Source organism: Haemaphysalis longicornis, unplaced genomic scaffold (assembly GCF_048455015.1).
Source record: "Haemaphysalis longicornis isolate Haplotype H1 unplaced genomic scaffold, Haemaphysalis longicornis Haplotype H1 scaffold_7, whole genome shotgun sequence".
Classification (NCBI taxonomy): Eukaryota; Metazoa; Arthropoda; class Arachnida; order Ixodida; family Ixodidae; genus Haemaphysalis; species Haemaphysalis longicornis.
Window position 1 is genome coordinate 128,299,725 of NW_027526422.1, and position 18,965 is coordinate 128,318,689.

The 18,965-nt window shown below is 43.7% G+C and overlaps 1 protein-coding gene across 2 annotated transcripts in view; it reads right to left on the reverse strand.

The window, feature by feature from the left end:
• The window catches only part of LOC144146958 (multidrug resistance protein mrp-7-like), a 60,971-nt gene that overhangs the window by 14,557 nt on the left and 27,449 nt on the right, over positions 1–18,965 (reverse strand). Inside the window, exons 11-16 of one of the 2 annotated variants that reach the window (XM_077678941.1) lie at positions 17,473–17,548; positions 16,447–16,657; positions 10,820–11,130; positions 8,760–9,086; positions 4,286–4,390; positions 1,068–1,262 (exon numbers count right to left, since the gene is read on the reverse strand). In XM_077678941.1, coding sequence (XP_077535067.1) covers positions 1,068–1,262; positions 4,286–4,390; positions 8,760–9,086; positions 10,820–11,130; positions 16,447–16,657; positions 17,473–17,548 — 1,225 coding nt within the window. Of the gene's footprint in view, positions 1–1,067; positions 1,266–4,285; positions 4,391–8,759; positions 9,087–10,819; positions 11,131–16,446; positions 16,658–17,472; positions 17,549–18,965 lie in introns of both variants that reach the window. The other variant, XM_077678940.1, reaches the window with a different exon arrangement.

Here is an 18,965-nt window from a genome sequence, read left to right on the forward strand (position 1 = left end):
GACAAGCCCGTGTCATGCATTCGTAGAAGCAGTTCTCGCTGCAGTGCATATTCAGGCAACCTACGGCGCTGATGAGAACCGGGGAGCTTGCAATATCCACGGAGGGCTACGAAGCTCTCGATCGACATTGCCAGACGCAATTCGTCAGAACCACACGCGATCTGATAAAGGCGATTCACCGGGGAATGCAGGACATCGGTAATAGAGCCGTGAAGTTAGACTAAGAACTGGGGCACGCACGCGGGATCGGCAACGAGATTGCATACGTGTGGGCGAGGGAGCCCATAGAACTCCGCTTGAGCCTTGCGTTACCCGTCTAATTCGCGCTATACGACTCAGTCCCCACAGAAGCCAAGGCTGCAGCCAGGCACACGTCCAAGCAGCCGCTGCGAAATTTGGTACCACCGGATCCCGCTCCACTGCCCATTGGATTGCTCCGTGGAGCACCAGTGCTTTTGTACAAGGCGCGGGCTGGTGCCGCACTCCCCGAGGCTGTGCTGGCCAAGTTCGCCGCCCACGTCTCAAAGCGCCACCAGCATGTTAACAAGGCTCAGCAACCTGCGACCATTGTTGCCTGCACGTTCTGCTCCACAGGAGCCCAGGCCAGTGCACACCACATGTTGCGGAAGTGTCCGGGACTCCAAACGCACCGCCTAAGCGTCTCCCGCCCGGCGCTTAGACATTTCAGGACCGGAAACTGCGCCGCAAGCCGCCAATACAGAGCAGACGCTGCTTTCTCTGTGGGAGTTCGACCGCACCAGAGGCGTCGACCGCCGTATGTACACAATAAACCCTCGGCCCCTTCTTTCCCCAATACCCAAGCAGACCGATGTATCTAACTCCTGTAATAAAGTTCTGTTATCACAATTCAAGGCTTGCTCAACAATCATCGCCCACTACATTTAGGTGTGCTCGATGTTGAGGAACAGCGCAGGACAAAGACAAAAGAATGGAGTGCGCAAACCCTGCACTGCCTTTTTCCGCGCGCCATAAGCACTGACCGCCACCTAGCTTTAGTTTGCCAAAACAACGAGAAAGGCCGGTACTCTCGAAACCGTGGACATTACCTTTTCACCCGGGTGAGCCTCGAAAGAGATGTCTTTGAGGGCATCCTCCGCAATACCGGGGCAATACGAGGCGCTGAAATTCTGAAATTTCACCAGCCCTTTTGAGGGCCAGTAGTCGTCGTAAGGTTCCGCGAAGAAGGAGGTACTCTCTTCGTGCGGGCTGTCGGCGGAACTTGCGTGTTCAGCGGACATTTGCTGCTAAGAGAAAAAAAACCACACAGCTCCCTTTTGTCCATCTTTAGTGTTAAAAGATATTTACTAAAGCAAACTCCGAGGTAGGCACATTCTTATCTCTCATTTAGCAGCGACAGTATAACGCTGAGCACTGGCCGCTTGTTGTTGACGTTTCTTTCAGTGGAATTGGATCTCATTTGCCTGAAAACTTCTTATTGGAGGAACACCTGTTCCATCCCTCGTTAATACTGGGAGGCACGTCATTTGTATGCGGCTTGTAGTGCCGCTTGTTGCTGACTTTTGTTTAAGAGGCATTGGATCTCATTTGGTGTAAAACTTGTCATTAGAGGAAGACCTGTTTCATCCCTCGTTAATAATGGGAGGCACGTCATTTATATGCGTTTTGTAGGAGTACCTGGTTTTTAAAGAGAAAAAAATAAATTGTCAGCAGCCAGGCTCTAGCAAATGACTAAAATCATTTTGGGAAGTCTGCCTAGAACACAAGCAACACTTATTCAACACTAAACACTTCTCTGGGTAGTTGGTGCATGTAGAACGCTGACGAAGACAAGTTCTGGTTGTGTTTTCTCTGTTTCCGTCCGTACTTCTATTCTAGCCTAAGTTTCACTCCTTGCCAGAACATGGTCTGGCTACTGCGGTGTAGTATTCGGACGAAACGGCGCGGTGACAGTGGAACGGCCCTTCATCCTGTTGGGGGCAGAAACATGTTGATGATAATCAAATACTTTTATTGGCAGAGAGAACAAACTGCGTTTAGCTTCGGTTAGTCGTTGAGCAAGGATCGTGACAATAGCTGAATACAAATGAAAATTGGCCGAAGTTGTAGGGATCAACTTGCGCGATGCATGAAACACGGGTTGAACGACGGGGAATGTGATACGCCCAAGCTTAGGTCAAATAGCTTTACCCGAATATTTATCGTTGTCAGAAAATGCGAGTTAGCAATACTTTCTTCGTCGTTTTCTATGCTTTCAGCCATATGTAGTATGGATGTTGGGCGTGCTGCGTATTTATAATGGTAATACATTCCTATTATCGTAAAAGTTTCTTCGGCGCACAATCGCCGAGTGCACATTTCCGGTGTTTGAGTTCGCTATTCGAATAAAGCTTCAACAATCGTGCCGGTGACAAAAAAAAAACAGTTTGTAATTTTGCTTAACTCAATTTGGCTACTTACACGCCATGTGAGGTCAGCAGCATGAAACCTCCAAAGATTTACACAAGCCCCGCAGGGATTGGGGCGGTCTTTTGTGTTAGGAAGATATGCAGGATATGCTCACGCAGCTGCCCGCAACACGTGCAAAAAATAAGTCATATAATATTTTCCCTTTCTTTATACTGTACATAGTTACAGCAATCGCTTTGTATAAGCCAAATGCAAACTGGTAAAATTTCATTTTGTTTCATTCGAAAGGACACAGACGCGAGGAATCACATAGAGGCCGCAGTGGCTGTCTTCATGTGGGTTCTGATTTTTTTGTTATTGAAACTAATCTAACGAAATATTTGTCTGTCTGTCAGCTCACTACTCCAGCTAAATCGGTTTTAAAAAAGTGTTTCAAGTACTCGGAAACCGATGTAAAAGAAAGAAAACGTAGAAAATGCGTGCGCTGTCAGCAAGCTTTCTTAAGGCCTGGTAAATACCGGATGCGGTGAAAGGCATCTCGCAGTTCTTAGTTGAAATATTGTTCGTACATTCATCTGCGTACGCATTCCCCGCTAGAAACAAAGGGCGGTTCGGTCGGACATCGATTTCGCGGAATTGTTCAGGTTAGTTCAGCATACCTGGCAAGATCAAATTGGCAACCCCTGCCCGTAAATTGCATATGCCGCACTTTGTAGCGATAATAAGTGCTTGAAACGACAAATAGTTGCAAGCTTAATGTGTACTATGCGTCGTGTTTAAGGGCGTCAGCAATAAATCGCCTTTGTGCAAAGTGATGGCTTGGCAGATATTCATGCGTGCAGTTTAACCTGTGGCGCCATCACGTTGTGAGATTGTATATAATGATTCAGATAGCATTTCAATTTGCTTTGAGTATATAGTATTTGCCGTGCTATCAAGGTCTTCTCCAGGCTTCAAGACACACGGCGAAAAATGCGGCAGCTTGCGTTAGTGGTGCAAGGCTGGAGAAACAGCAGAGCTACCGTCTTCTCTCCCTTCGTCAGAAACACTGTTTTTGCGCCTCAAAATGAGTTTTTGAATTTTTCACTGAACGTTCTCTATGACTGACAGGCCCGGATCGTTTTCGTCGCAGCTTTTAACATCTCTGCCGAAGTTCCAGTTCCGCGTGTTCTAGTGCCTTAGCACGCACTACAACACGCGCTAGCACGATTCCGGAACTGACCGCTTTTGCTTCCTATTTTAGGCGCGAACTCACGTGAACTGGCTTGGAGAACCGCGCGCAAGATGTCACGGCAAGGACGCTCTGAAGAGTGTTCTTCGAGGTCGGGCTGGCCGACTACGGGAGCTCCTCAGGGGGCACACGTTCACGTGCTCTCCGTATTTTGTCTTGGTATTTTTAAGAGCCCCTCACGTGGCGAAGCCCACGCGCGAGCCTCGACGACGCCGGGCGCTCCTCAGAAGGCGCACGCTTACGTGCGCTCGGCTGTGGTGAGTTTTCTGGAAACACTGGACGGTGGAACGTAAAGTGTAAACACCTGTCCTTTTAAACTGTGGGAACTTGATGCCGGTATGCGCACAGCTGTGAATAAGCAGGAATCAAATGTCCTTTGCTTCCACATTCCATACAGCGTTATTTTTATTGTTAAATTGCCTGTGGTTTACTGGAACTTTGTGGTTTTATGCGAAATATGGCTATTTTTGACGGCGGTATCTTCCCGTAGCAATACCACCGAGTTTGTGGCAAAGCTGAGTGAAGTAAGCTTGTGGGTTGTCTGTGTTTTCTTGCACGTCATCTGTTTTGCTCCGCCAGGAATTGGCAGTTTGTGTACGCGCGACGGAGGATAGGGGCGGAAGCAGTGTCTAGGGAAGTGCAAGACATGTTTTTAAAAAGTCTCACCTGCTCCATGGGTAGCTCAGTGTATTCCAGAGTCCGCTCGTAAGCAACGCCTCCCTGTGTACTCCAAAAGAGGACAGCGAAAGCTCCCGCCATAGCAAAGGGAACCTGTGCAGATCGATTTGCAGTAAAACATCAGACAACAGCTTCGTTTTGTCTGGTACATCGTTAGACGAGGTGTTCCGTAAACTAGCTTGTAAAAAGGGAATTGTATTTTTGAAGGCATCAGTGACTGAAAAAAGGGAGGTGGGATGAGGTGTCAGGGAAAGTTTCAAAAACAGGGTCGCATTTGGTCATAGTTTCGATATTATACCGCATTCAATAATTTAATCCTCAAAACAAAACTCTGAGAACTGTGGGTGAGTTACCCTCAACAGGAGTGAGGAATGTTTACTCTGATGTGCTCGCTGTATGTACGCAAATTGACTAAAGTTAGCCTAGTTTATTGGGCGCGGTTCGCTGTGTATCGTTTCCCCAGTGTCGTCGTCAGTGTAGTTTCCTTCAATTCCGGCGTGTCCTGATATCCGCGCTAACCCGTGCTTCTTTGTGAACGCCATTTTCGGCACGTTGTTGAGGGCTCTAGCGGTTGGCTTGCCTGCTCTGCCGTTAAGGTTGTTTGTGCAGGCTAGCTTTCAGAAATCTCAGAAGTGTTTATTTCATGAAGAAAATCATAGCTGCAAAAAAGGTCAAGAGTCATCCGATTCCTTAGCTGACGTGGCTTCTAATGAATTCATAACATAATATTCACAAAAAACAATGCAAACACAAAATATAAAGGGTGAAATATAATGTGCACGAGAAAAATATATTATGCATTTTATTATCGTGAAGTGTAAAGCTCTGACATGAAGTATTTTGTAACGAATGAGTGCTGTGTGTGTCTTGTTTTATTTCGAATAATATATTAACAAATAGTTTGGCTCCCAAAAGTGCGGCGACCATATACATTGTGTGTTTTTGGTAGATTAAAGTTTCATTGGTTGGCGTGTCTGATGACTAATTTAGGTTGTATTAAATTGAATGACCGGTTAGGTGTTTTTAGCATTTTTGAGCTAGTAATGTTGCCTTGAATTCTTTTGCTACAGTAAAATGCAAGATTTTTGGTTTTGAAAACATCAGGGGTGATGGTGCAGGGGTGGAGGTTCATGTCATTATTCTGATCCCTATTGTTTAGAGTGTCCAATAATGGCGCTGCATGACGCGTATGTGAATCCCCAAGAGTCTATGCAGTACTTTAGGTGAAATTGGAGAACACTACAGTACATAATTTGTGCCGTTTTTCTGTGAAAGTGTATGCCCGCTTGAATAATTGTGTAAAAACCAAACGGCAACGTTTTGCTAAGCTCTCCTATGTGCGGTGCCCAGCTTACTCATTTGTCAATGGTTTCCCTTGAATATTTGTGTCGGTCAACCTTACTAAGTTCAGTATTTTGTAAGAATAATTTACGGTCTACTTTTACATTTTTCCGCGAAAATATAATGCTAGAAAATTTGTTTTTTAATGTTAAGAGCTAACTTTTTAGTGGCAAAACACTGTAATAAATTCCGGAATTTTTTGTTTGCTAAAGTTTCGGCTTTTTTAAAACTGCTATCAGGGATCAGTAAAGCTGTATCATCGGCATAGATAGTGGTGTCAGCGTGTCTTCGAGAATTTGGGAAGTCGTTGATAAACAGCGGCAGACCTTCTCGGATAATGAATGGCAGCCTACCATTGTCCATGAAGGAAAAAGTCTATGACAGCTGCATCTTAGCGGTACTCGCCTACAGGGCAGAAACTTGGAGCCCCACTAAGAGGGTTAAACTTAAATTGCGGACGACTCAGCGAGCAACGGAACGGAAGATGATAGGTGTAACATTAAGGGACAAGAAGAAAGCGGAGTTGGTCAGGGAGCAAAGAAATTAAGAAGAAGAAATGGGCGTGGGCAGGGCATGTATTGCGAAGGCAAGATAACCGTTAAATGCAAGGGTAATGGTAAGGGCAAGATAAGGGTAACAAAGTGGATCCCTAGAGAATGTAAGAATGGCAGGGGGTGGCAGAAAGTTAGATGGGCTGATGAGATCAATAAGTGAACGGTAATAAATTGGTCGCAGTTGGCACAGGGCCGGGATAATTAGAGATTAATGGGAGAGGGTTTGCCCTGCAGTGGGCGTAGATAGCCTGGTGGTGATGATAATGATGATGATAATAATGACGACGACGACGACGATGATGATGATGATGATGATGATGATGATGATGATGATGATAAACAGAGTAAATAATATGGGACCGAGTACAGACCCCTGTGGTACCCTAGCTTTGGCAGGTTTTAAGTCAGATTTTCAATCGGCTATATGCACGAACTGTTTTTAGTTTGTCATAGCTGCGGAAAAAGTCACAGGCTAGCTGTCGAAATCTATGATGGTCAAGGTTTTGCAACAGAAGGTTGTGGTCAACGGAATCAAATGCCTTTCGAGTATCAAAAAATGTGCCTATTGTCAAACAATTGTTACTTAGGGCTTGGTTAATTACTTCTGTAACTTCGCTGACTGCAGTTGTGGATGTTTAACTTTGCAAAAACCGTGTAGTTTTATTGTTAAGATATATTTTCTAATAAATTCTATTAACTTCCGTGCTAATGGCTTCTTAAACAACATAGTATACCATAAGCTTGTTATAGTACGGTAGTTTTCAACCAAGTTGGGGGTCACTTACTTTTAAATATGGCACCACTCTCTTTATGTTTAGCTGCTTGGGCTACGTTCCAGTCGAAAAAGATGTAATAAATAATTTTCTCATTGGTTAGCACGAAATATCACTGTTTTCGTTTAATATGTCAATCGATATTTCGTCATGACCTATTCCTTATATGATTGCCGTCTCTAGTCACATCGATTATTTCTGGGGCGGTTATCTCTCTGAAAGGAAAGATCTTAATATTCGGCGGAAATAGATTTGGGTTTGCTCATTACTGAAGGTATTACTTAGGTTGTTCCTTATATTAATAAATAAGTCTTAGAATTGCGCTACAAGAGTATCAGGGTCGTATTTTAAGACGCTCAAATCAGGTAGTATGGTAATCATTGTACGAAGGCGTTTTAACCGAGTTCATAATGCGCGAGATTTCTTTTGAGGTTTCACTATGTTTTAGTATAAATTACAATAGTAATATTTTTCCTGCTAGTGAATAAGTGATAGTGCTTAGTTAGGTGGTATTATATATTGTTCATTAAAATAAATATTATCTTTGTGTTTCAGTTTACTCAGAAAGTGACCTCCCGATTTTAATCACTTTAAGTAAGTCAGTTGTCATCCAGGCACAAATGTGAGTCGAGACATGCAAGGCTCTACTTGAGCTGTAGGATTCTTTGATGCAGCTTGATCATAATGTTATAGAAAATCGTTCAAAAAATAAGTTAATTTCTTTACCCATATCTTCGTTGAAGTTTTTTGCTGAATTATTGTTCCTGTGGTTTCATAGTCCCATCGTTGTGAATAATTATTGTAGGTTTAACGTTAGAAATGTGAGTGTTTGGAGCAATGATGTAGGTAGGATGCGGAAAAGCGGCATTTTCCGCAATGACGCACGTTTCTATTGAGTCCAGCAAAAATTAGACATAATGTGATCGATGATTGAGAAAAAAATGTCAGTCACTATTGTAGGGGGTGTCATGTGGTTTTGAAAGCCTTATGGGGAGAGAAAGTTTTGATAAGTAGTGCAAGAAGAATCTGCTGTATTAAGGTTAAAATCACCGCGAATAATCTCCTTTTTGTTCACTGTGGCAAATTGTTGCAATGTTTTTTCGAATTTTGTGAGAAAAACCTGTATTCGAAAGCCAGGTGGCTTGCAGATCACTCCGATATTAATTTCTGCATTGAACTGGACAAGCATCACATCGGATTAACTTGTTGTGTTTTTGACAGTTTCTCAAAAGTCTTGCTCATATTGTCTATATCCCGCACAACATCTTCAAGTGGTCTCTTGAAGGAACCGTTCTCGTCTTTCATTTCTTTTCGTAAAGCCGCATTTGCGTCGGTAACAAATTTCCACAACCCTTTTATCAACGAGGTTGCTTGCTCCCCCATTACGACAGCGAGCGATCCAACTTTAATGAAAAAACGGCACTTTACAGTCCTGCAAGAGCGTACCAGTGGGATTAGCGCTGTCCGCAGCGGTGCTTCATAGCTTGGATAGCTAGGATACTTGCAGCCCATTAACAATGTTACGCGTTAACTTTTACGTTAAGTTTAATGTTAAGTTTACGATTTAGGTGCATTTACGTTTGGTAGCTTTAGGTTTACGTTTTACGTTTGGTAGCTTTAGAACGCGTGTTTCTTTGAGAAAGTCGTTTTATGCATGTTGTCCAAAGGTTTTGCGTCCGAATTTCCTACTCTATTATTAAGATTGTTTACGCAGGCTAGCTTTAAGTGCGTTAACGTTGCTACGCTTTCAGTTTCTGTTTAGAGTGAGTAGCTAGGAAGAAATGAACGTGGTACCGTGAGTGACGACAGCAGCGAGAGGCCCGTGTTGGCTGCAGAGTCCTCGTGTCCTGGTACAATGACGATGAGCACCGTGAGGACGACGATGACGACTCCGCAGACGGTGACAAGCAGGCGGTTAAAGGAGAAGCAGAACGCGAACATGTTGTACGCCTCCAGGAAGTCGTCGAGGAGGCGCCGGAAGCGAGCACAGAACTGGCGCATCACCCCGTAGCAGCGAATGAGGCCGACGCAGTCCAGCGTCTCCATCAGGTGGTGCAGCACCAGTGACGCCCGGGTGCTCTCGTACAGCCGCCCGATCATTGTGGCGGGTACGAAGTACCGCTGAAATGAACGACAGGTCAGAATGTAGCGGAATCTGAATGGCATGAACGTTGACTAAAAAATTTCGTCCGTCCGTGTCCAGGATGGCAGCTCGCAGGAAACAACTCGCAATGCGAAGAGACCAGTTGGAAAGGAGTTGGAGCGAGATGATAGGAATGGCCGCGTCTGTCAAATGGCAGTAGCGCGTGTTCGTGGCGTGCACCCGAGGTCAAAATTTGCAGCACACGATTTTGAGTTTCAATGTTAATGTCTTTGCGCTCTTGGGGCTCATGAATTAATTTGGATTTGTAAGCGAATAATTATGGTTACGTATGTCCTCACTGTCCGCCTACCAGTAGTTTCGCCACCAGAGAGCAGATAATTAAACATCGACAGTCGAAATCATGTCCTGCAAACATCTGACAACGGGTCTGCAAATCGTCTCGCAGCGTCGGGGTGGAATGCCCACGTAACAAGAGGGACAGAGGTAGAGGAAAAAGGTCTGGTTCTTTCCCAGCGTGGGTCCTCACACGCCAAGTGTGAGGGAGAAAAAGGGAGAAATGTCGCGTACTAAGAACGGGTCTGCGAACAGCGCCTGTAGTCCACCCACTGCTTCCTTCCGCCATCACTGCGAAAGATCTGACCTGCGACGTTGAGCAAGCGTGAACGTTGGGCCGATTGTGCAGCCCGTCAGTCGATAGTGGGTTCATTTTTTTTATTTAAATGGGCGCGTCACTAATAATTGTGCAACACAGCCCAGAAACGCTCTGCACTATCCGTGTGATAAACATGAATTGAGATGAACACCGTGTCGGTCCTTTTCAGCTTCGCTGGTCAACCATGTCGGTTTGGCGTAAGGATCGAGCATTTTTTAATTATCCTGAACAAATACTTTTGCTGGCACAAAAGTGTACGCCCACGTATTTGGTTTACTGAATTTGATCATGTGGCACAACTTACGCAATACACCGCGAGGTTGGTATCTCGTACCTGTCATTACGCCGCAGATAACTCACGCATCATTCACATTACATATCTCAGCTGGCAAACAAATCGGTGTCCCTAAATCCCCGTTGCCAGAACCCGTCCAAAGCTCTCATTGGAAGTGCGGAACAGTCCCAAGAATTTTCATTAGCTTCGTATAGTCCAGAACACCTAAACAGAATCCTCATTGGCGGCGAATGGGGGCATGCGCCAGAATGACATCGACATGGCTGCGACGGGCCCTGTAGCGGCGGTAGAGTTTATGCTGCAGCTTGACGCTTCCTTTGGTCATGCGATGGCCGAACGTTAGGCATATGTTACTTTTCAGTGATTAGCGTCGTGACTGCTTAAGTTTGGCATTGCTTCGTTAGAGTAACCTAAGGCTAAGGCTGGATCTTGGCTCATCAACATGCCCACTGTGGTTGACTAATTTGTGACGATGACAACGACTTCCATTCGCAAGTAACTGCCGTAATTTTGCGTTGTATATGCTGCAGTGCCATCTCGAAATGGTTTAAAAATGAGGTACACCAGCCGAGTGACGCACCAAAGTATCTGTTTACCACAAAAGAGTGCCGATATCTGAAATGAATTTGTTTTGGGAGTCTTGTACTGGTCAGAAGAAAAGTACGATAAAAGTATTGATAGTACCAAAAACATGCGTATGGCGTAGTATTTCATGCTATTAGACTGACGTCAGATCAAGAATAATGAATTTTTGAAATTTATGTCCAAAAATTGAAAGAACGGAGTGGAACAACGATGCTTACCATGACGAAGATGAGCACAATCACTGCACCACACCCCAGGCCAAATACTATCGGTGCTTGACTGCCAACTACGCCCAATCTTGTCACAACACAGAGCACGTTCTGGAATAGCTGCTTGTAGGCCACAAACACGCGAGTGTCATTAACTTCAAGATCCATAGAGAAGCGGTTGAGGATCCTTGCACGGGGAGTGGCATCGAAGAAGGACAGTGGACTACCCGCGATCCGTCGCAGCATCTCGGAGTGTAGACTCAGAGAACAGCGTCTGCTTGCAGCGGCCAGCAAAGCACCAGATCCCAACCTGAAGATAACTGCATAGAGTCCCGCACCATGCCACCGTGTGCAATAAGGATTTGAACAGAAAGAAAAATTGTTTGCGGAATCTTTGTTGAATGGGCGGGCAGTTAACACCTGTTTCATTTGTTATTCCCAGCGTGACATGCAAAGTTTACAGCTCAGTGACGGGGAAAGTGAGCATTGATGAAAAATTAGATTGCCCTGAAGTGTAATATTTATTTATTTGTTTATTTATTTATTTATTTATTTATTTATTTATTTATTTATTTATTTTATTTGTTTATTTATTTATTTATTTATTTATTTATTTATTTATTTATTTATTTATTTATTTATTTATTTATTTATTTATTTATTTATTTATTTATTTATTTATTTATTATTTATTTATTTATTTATGCAGTACTGCAGGCCTTGGGCGGCCCAAGCAAAAGTGATACATCGATGAGTTAAACCGCCCGTAAGCAAGAAAGAGAAAAAGAAAGGAAAGAAATACAAAATTTGACAGGGAGAAGAGTTAAGCAATGAACAATCGACGAAAACACAAGAGAAAAAAAACAGGCATATCAGTCCATAGTTCATATATATTGTTCCTAACTATGTATAGAAAAGGGCAGCAAAAAGCGGTGCAATGAAGCAATGATGTTACACAGTAACGCACAACAAAGCTTACACCGCTGGCTATACAGAACCCCAGCACGGTATGTTGGGAGCGTTGCATTTTATTCGCCAAGCTGTTTAATAAACTGAGGAACATTATTTGCTAAGAAGGTTCCGGTCGGCAAGCCATTCCAATCACTTAATGTACGGGGGAAGAAAGAATATTTGAATTTGTTTGTGCGTGCAAACAACGAGTTAAACTTAAGAGTGCAATAGTTCCTGGTGGGTCTGTGGGGCAAAAGGTGAAGATGGGTGTGGGGTCACGTGCAAGTTCACTGTTCCAGAGTTAATTAAGAAATTTTATTCCTGTTAGTTTTCGGCAGCTCTGTAACTTCGTGATGTTTGTTCCCATTAACTCTTTCGCGACCGCGCCTATTCAAAATCGATCAATTTGATCGATACTTTGGGAGCGCCTTTTCATAGCGTTCCAGGCGTTGCTCGAACTAGTAAAGCTGTTCGGAGTTGGATCAGAAAATGGCCTTTTAAAATCAGTTTTGTTTTCAGTTTTGCAACGGAAACGTGATTTTTGACATGCTTCTGAATCACCTGGGTGTGTAAAAGGGGGGTGGTCATCGCGCGTCACTGCTACGAACGAAGAATGCGGGTCACTCGTAATTACTCTGCACCAGCGTTTGTTTTTTTGCTATCAGGGCGTGAATGGTGAACCACCAGACGATTTTCGGTCGTCAGGTTCGCGCTCTGACAGTAATAATCCCAGAAATTGGCTGGAAATGTCAAGCAGTGCCTGGTTGCAGAGCTTCTTTATGAATTTGGGCAGTTTTACTGCCTTTGCGCACGTTGTTCGAAGTTCTGTGGTAGTTCTACTGACCTCAGGACCATTGGCGAACAGTTTACAACCGCTTCGGTTTCGTTTCTGCATCGCGAAATTTATATTTAGCGCTACTACGCAGTCACCCAACTTCAAGGCTACCTGCCATGGCGCCTGGAGCGTCCGAGACTGATCCTCGAACAAAGCACGCGGCTCTTGATTCCCCCCCCCCCCCTAACCGGATTTCTGCGATAAGAACTTCAGATGCAAGTCAAAAGATCACACCCAGTCGTCAGATATCTGTTCCGCCGAGGACAGCGCTTCAAACCGTCCTTACACTGCCAGCTGTTCGCCTTCCAGTTTCGTTTCCATGCGAGGGTACATGCGAGGGTATATCCGGGTGTCTAATGTTGCTGCTTAGTTGAACTGTCTATTCAGACGGAGTCTCCAGTAAGTATTTGTACTGTTTCATTTGAAAACTGTTAGACGGCGCTGCAATAGAGAAGGCTCGTTGTGCTGATCTTTTTCGTCGCGCAACTGCTACTCGGCCAAAGATCGCAGGGCAATATTCTAGCGTATCGTACCTCATTTTTGTGAGCAAGGCTACAATTGCGAGTAAGAAGATGATAATAAAGCTCAGCTTTGTGTTTTGAGAGATAAGTGACCGTGAACGTCAACAAGCATCAACCACGGCGTTCCGTTTTCAACTTCATGCATGTTTTTTCCAGCATCGCGTGCTTGTCCCAATTATTGTGCTCGCTGTAAATGCAAAGTCAGTCATTGACAAGATGACTTTACGTTATGTGGGGGCGAATTGGTGCCTCTGATAATGTCAAATCGCCAGATTTATTCCAGGGAACCACCCCAAATTGCGCATTTTGAATTAGAGGGTGGGCTTCACCGCATGACCCGAGCACCGTGCGTGCTAAAACTTCTTTTTATACCTGACATATCTTTATATCTTTTTATATCTGTTCCGTGCAAGTCGACATTTTATCTAGGGCGTGTTTTTGAAATGTTTCCGTACAAAATCTATATTCTAATTTTTCTACTAACGGTGGTTTGATACACACAACTGCTTTTAAATTCAGAGCATTTCAGTAACTCACGATGTCACCCGCGTTGACGTCCGTAGTCGGCACCGCACCCCTCCCTACTATATAAAAAAAATGCTATCCGGCGCCCGGTTTCGATCCCTCGACCCTGCGGGCGGAAGGCAATGTACATGGTGCTCTACCCACTGCGCCACAAAGCCGACACAGAATTGGACGCTATGAACGCGCCTTATATCGCTGACTCATTCAAATTACTGCTGACGAGCGCTCTCTCGTCAGTAGTTGCCGCAAGTGCAACAACATTAACGTAACGCAAACTACTTAACGTCTTGCGCCCCCGGAAATGCTCTGCATTTGATCATGCCCCTCGCGAGGGGGATGGTTCACCGCGTCTTGTCTCAGTCGCGGGACCCGTGGCGCCATCTGGCGGAGGCGCGGCACAACTCGTAGCACTTTCTTTGAAAAAGCGCCTCGAAAGCGCGGCAAATATGAAATAGGGATGACGCGCTTTCGAGGCAGTCCGCCGACGCGGGTGCTTTGCGTTTTCTTTTGCGTTGTAGAGGTAGCTTACTTTTTTACTCTTTCTTGTGCGTGGGGTTCGCCTCGCTTGTATAAAGCTGATGCCCCGAAGCAATGAAAAACTTATAGTTTCCATAAATATTTTTTATAATTTTTTTGACAACTTGACAAACACTTTGATGTTTATATTTTTTTCTAGCTATGATATATAAAATCATTGAAAAAACTGGTGTTATTGGAAAGGCCGTTAAATGATCTGCGTGTTGTATTCCTGTAATTAGTGCCTAACCAATTTTTTATCAGGAAAAAAAATTTTGGACGCCTAAAAATTGGTCAATTTTCCGGAGGTAGCGAATTAAGCTGGTTGGCGAGACATGTCAGCGATAACGATTAAATATGAACCGGACGGCCCGCCTCTGAATTCTTTCAGGTTTGTTAAATGATCTGCGTTTTCTATATGACATAACAATTTAAAAGTAGGACTGCCCGCAGCAACTGGGTTCGTTGCGTCTGTGCTTCTGGCATTCTACAAATATTGCCTCAACTCTTTACAAACAGAATATATAGCGCTACTTTCATTTTCGCCTTGTGTCTGTACACCCCGAACATATGCAGGTAAAACTAGCTTCCAGAGTAATTACATGTACATGGTTGGTGTCTTTTCTAAAGATACTGTATTGAAAAATTGTCTATGTTATGCTCAATCCGAATGACATCGTTTCAAACATCGTTTATTTGTTTGTCATGCCACGGGGTAAGCAAAACAACTTGGGTACACTAAAGGTTATTTTATATGGTCGCTCGCTGGCTTATAACCAAGGCGTCGAAAAAACTTGGTTGACAAGCAAATTTTTTCTGCCCCGTTCCCGGAAGCATATGACCAGGAGGGTGCATTGTCTGAACTTCAGAAAAACACAACATAAGTAAACACACATAACATGTGCTTCCGGTGTAACTTTTTCTGCCGTTTTTTATTGAGCTGTTCAAGCAACAAATCACCACCAACCAGCGCAATCCCCGGTTATGCCTAACGTGGATGCAGCTATGAGGTGTTTGGTATACCTCTGAAGTCTGCTGTGCACCCAACATCTTCTTTGTTTATTTTCTGTCACGAAATTGGCATCACACTATGCGTGGTATCCTTTTTTACATCGAATTATACGTTTGAATTGGCACTTAGACGCTACATCGGCGACATATCCATGTCTTTCGCTTCCATTATTTGGTTCTTAGTCTTGGCTTTAGACATACAACCTATTTTCGAAACTTAAGTACTTTCTTCATTATAAAGTCTATAACCAAACGATTTTCAAAGCTAACGCCCAGAGAACGCTCACGCATTTAAAAAAACGTCTGATTCGTAAGGTTACAGGTTTTCACAATCGAGGATTGCTGCATGCCATGCCACAATAAAGCCAGCCTTCTTTTCATTATTATTGTATTTAACGTGATTTTGTTAGGCTTTTTTTTTTAATTTTCCACACTCTAAAAACCAAAGAGTTTGACGTAAAACAGTGCGCGTGCACAGCGCACGTGACTGGGTCAATATTTTTGAAATCGCTCTCTTCTAGCGTTTAATTTGCAAAATTGTCTTTTATATTTCTGCAAATGTGGTAATACGGAGCATGTCTTGTCAGCATCAGGAATTAGTTCCAATGCCACTGTCTGCATTCGCCTTGGTGCTTCCTTAACGACCAGCAAGTATTCTGGTTTCTTTGGTAAATAGTGTAACTAAAGTTCCTGTTCATGTTGGCGGCTGAGATGATGCTGCTCGACGTGTTAGGCTGCTTTGTACCCTCCTTTAGCCGCCTGAACTGATGTTCCCGAATGAAACTCGTTGTGAGGGTTCACTGGTATTTGCCAGAACCTTCACATTTCTTGATAATGTAAGGGAGATGTTTTAGGCTCATGCGCCCTTTACGCATGATGTCATAGTTTGCATCTGTCATTATGACCATTTTCACGTTTTAGACTGATGGTCTTCTACACCCACACACGAATTGTTTATTTTTGTCTACCTCGCACTCATCGCATTATATTTTACGCACAAAGCACTCATCTAGACCTGGCGCTCTTTGGCCTAGATTTCCTTGCGCCGTACGTACACGCATACATACATACATAACATTCATACATACATACACACACATACATACATACATACATACATACATACATACATACATACATACATACATACATACATACATACATACATACATACATACATACATACATACATACATACATACATACACACATTGCGCATTTCTCTGACTAAATGTATAACATGTCATGCACGCGCCTAGAAACTCTAGTACACTCACCGTCTCCAATGCAGATAATTGCCAGCAAGCCAACCATATTTTTACTGGAGGTACTGGGGTCGGTTCCTGTGCTGGTCATCGTCAGCGCCCAGGCCTTGATGCACAAGAGCTGGCAGGCGACCAGCACAGCGCTCGCAATGAAGCAAAGTAGTGCCAACACTGCATCGACGCCAGAGTACTCGAAGTATGCCAGGATGACCTGTAGAGTACCCTGGAAGGACGCGGAAACAAGGTGGGGCAGAAAGAATAAATAATGTCTATTCATAACGCCTAAAAAAGGAAGAAGACTCATTGAATGACGAGCGCCGGGTGCAAGGTTTCTCGTTGCCTCGGTTTATCATTTTTACGCTGGAATAGTAAAAAAACTGCGGCTATCTCAAATGTACTAAAATTATGTTTCGGTTGCAGCAAAACGCACATGGTGAAATACGAATGCAGTGGCTTTCTAAGAGTCACTGAGTCTCCGCAATACTCTACTATAAATACCCGTACTCTAGCCGAGTGGTGATGAGTTGAACAAGTCATTACCATCACCTGTAACCAGCAGTGAAATCGTTCTACAAAGGCTATGTTAGTGTGTGTTTGAAGAGTTTTTTGTGTTTTTTTTTACTATTCCCATTAAGCATACTTTCCTCTGTGTTGCTTATTTTGGTTTTGGAGCTCCACTGTCCTGGTAAATTCATCAGCCAGCTGTATTTCATAAATAAAGGAAATCAATTACTTAAAATGTCCAGGGACGCCCCCCTTTAGACTAATGCAATGCGCATCAATCATTGGCGAAAAAATGTTATCTTGAAATGCAACATTGGGACACCTCATAACAAACCTAGGAGGCCGAAGAAACGATGGCCCTTATCCCTGTACAGATTTATAGCAATCAGTCATACTTAGATGGCAATTTCACTGTACAAGATCCAAGGATCTTTGGGCGAAGTTGATTCTACAGAGCTCTAAGGAAGTTGTACATGGTACCGGAACCACTTAAACAGGCTTATCCTAAAGGGGCCCAGATATCTCCTTTTTTACCTTTTCCGACAACATTCCTTCGTCTTTGACGACCCTGAATTCTTTTTGTTCTTTCGTGAAGTCTCCCTCGGTGCACCTGAAACAATACGAACGTCAAGTATAATTTTCTCGTAACGGAACTCTGTCGGTAATTATTTACACTAACTTTGACCTTATTTATAATGGGCATTTTCTTATGCAAAGTATAACACAGAAGCGAAAAGCAGACGACTTGGCGGTGCCGTCGTGGGTAGCTCTGCGAAAATAAATAATTGGCAAAACGTGTTCAACAGCATAAAGAGTGCATGGGCACAATGCAGAGTCTATAAATCTTATATAGCATAACACAGTACTACACACAGGTAGCATCAAGTGCCACCTGCAATATGATTTAGATCAACTGTGCGCTGGAGTAATAAAAACTGCTGGGATAGTCCTGTCACCAAACGTGAATAACAAGCAACGTCCACGAGGAGTTGTTCACGATTTTGATTTTAGTTTGGATGTTCGAAGCTTAATCACTGATGTTTTTTTTACTATAAAATTTTTACAGATAAAACATGCTGCTGTGATGGACCATTTTTTTACGGCCTTTCTAACCATTTTTTTTCAGTGTGCAAGTTACCACACTTCTGATTCCTTAGCTCACTGAAACTTCCTAGAATTATGCCGGAGCCAGAGTAGAAACGGGCTGGTGACAACGCGTGTTCGAAAAGAGAGGCGTAATGACAGTAAATGATTTGGCTTTTATGCTCTCGCGTCGCCGATTTTCGACCGTGTCGGCACGATCTCAGAACTTAGCAAGAGCAGAGTGCGTTCACTATCTAGATGTGTCAATAAGGAGCAGTGATTACTCTAGACGCTTTAGTTCTGCGTACAAGCAGCATAAGTGACAACGGCGGAGCTCGCTCTCAGGCGGACCGTCTTCTCAGAAGGGCAGTGAAGGACAAATGCTGGTGTTGACTCGCTATGTTTCGGGTATTCCAAGTACGCCTACTTGAGTGATCGACCTGCTGGAGAGCGGGTAGCTCCTTCATTTACATTTATAAATTTTTCGCCCTTTCGAGATGTCATTATTTTATAGAAAGTAAATTGTAGCTAAATATTGTTTTAGTAAACTACGTGCTGCCTTCTGCTCGCTGTCCTCTTGTTTTGTCAATAGTGTCATACTATATATGGTATTGACTTAGATCAAACCGCCTACTGCTATAGCGATGTCTTAGGTGTCTGTGGACTGTATCTTCTTTTAGCGGTTTTTGCTGTAAAACAAAATGTAAAAACATTTTCTGGACTTCTACTATATCTATAGAAGAATGTGTGTTGACAGCTGATGGGAATGTGAAAACCGTTGCCTATACTGGGCGCGAAATTATCACCATAAGTCCCGCAAATTGAGCTCCGCAATATATAAATGTAACAACATACACGCTTCGCTGTCTGTATTTCTGCTTAGATACGCGGATTAAAATGCAAGTTAAAGAGCCTTCGCTCAAATGATGGCTTGTCGCAAGGCG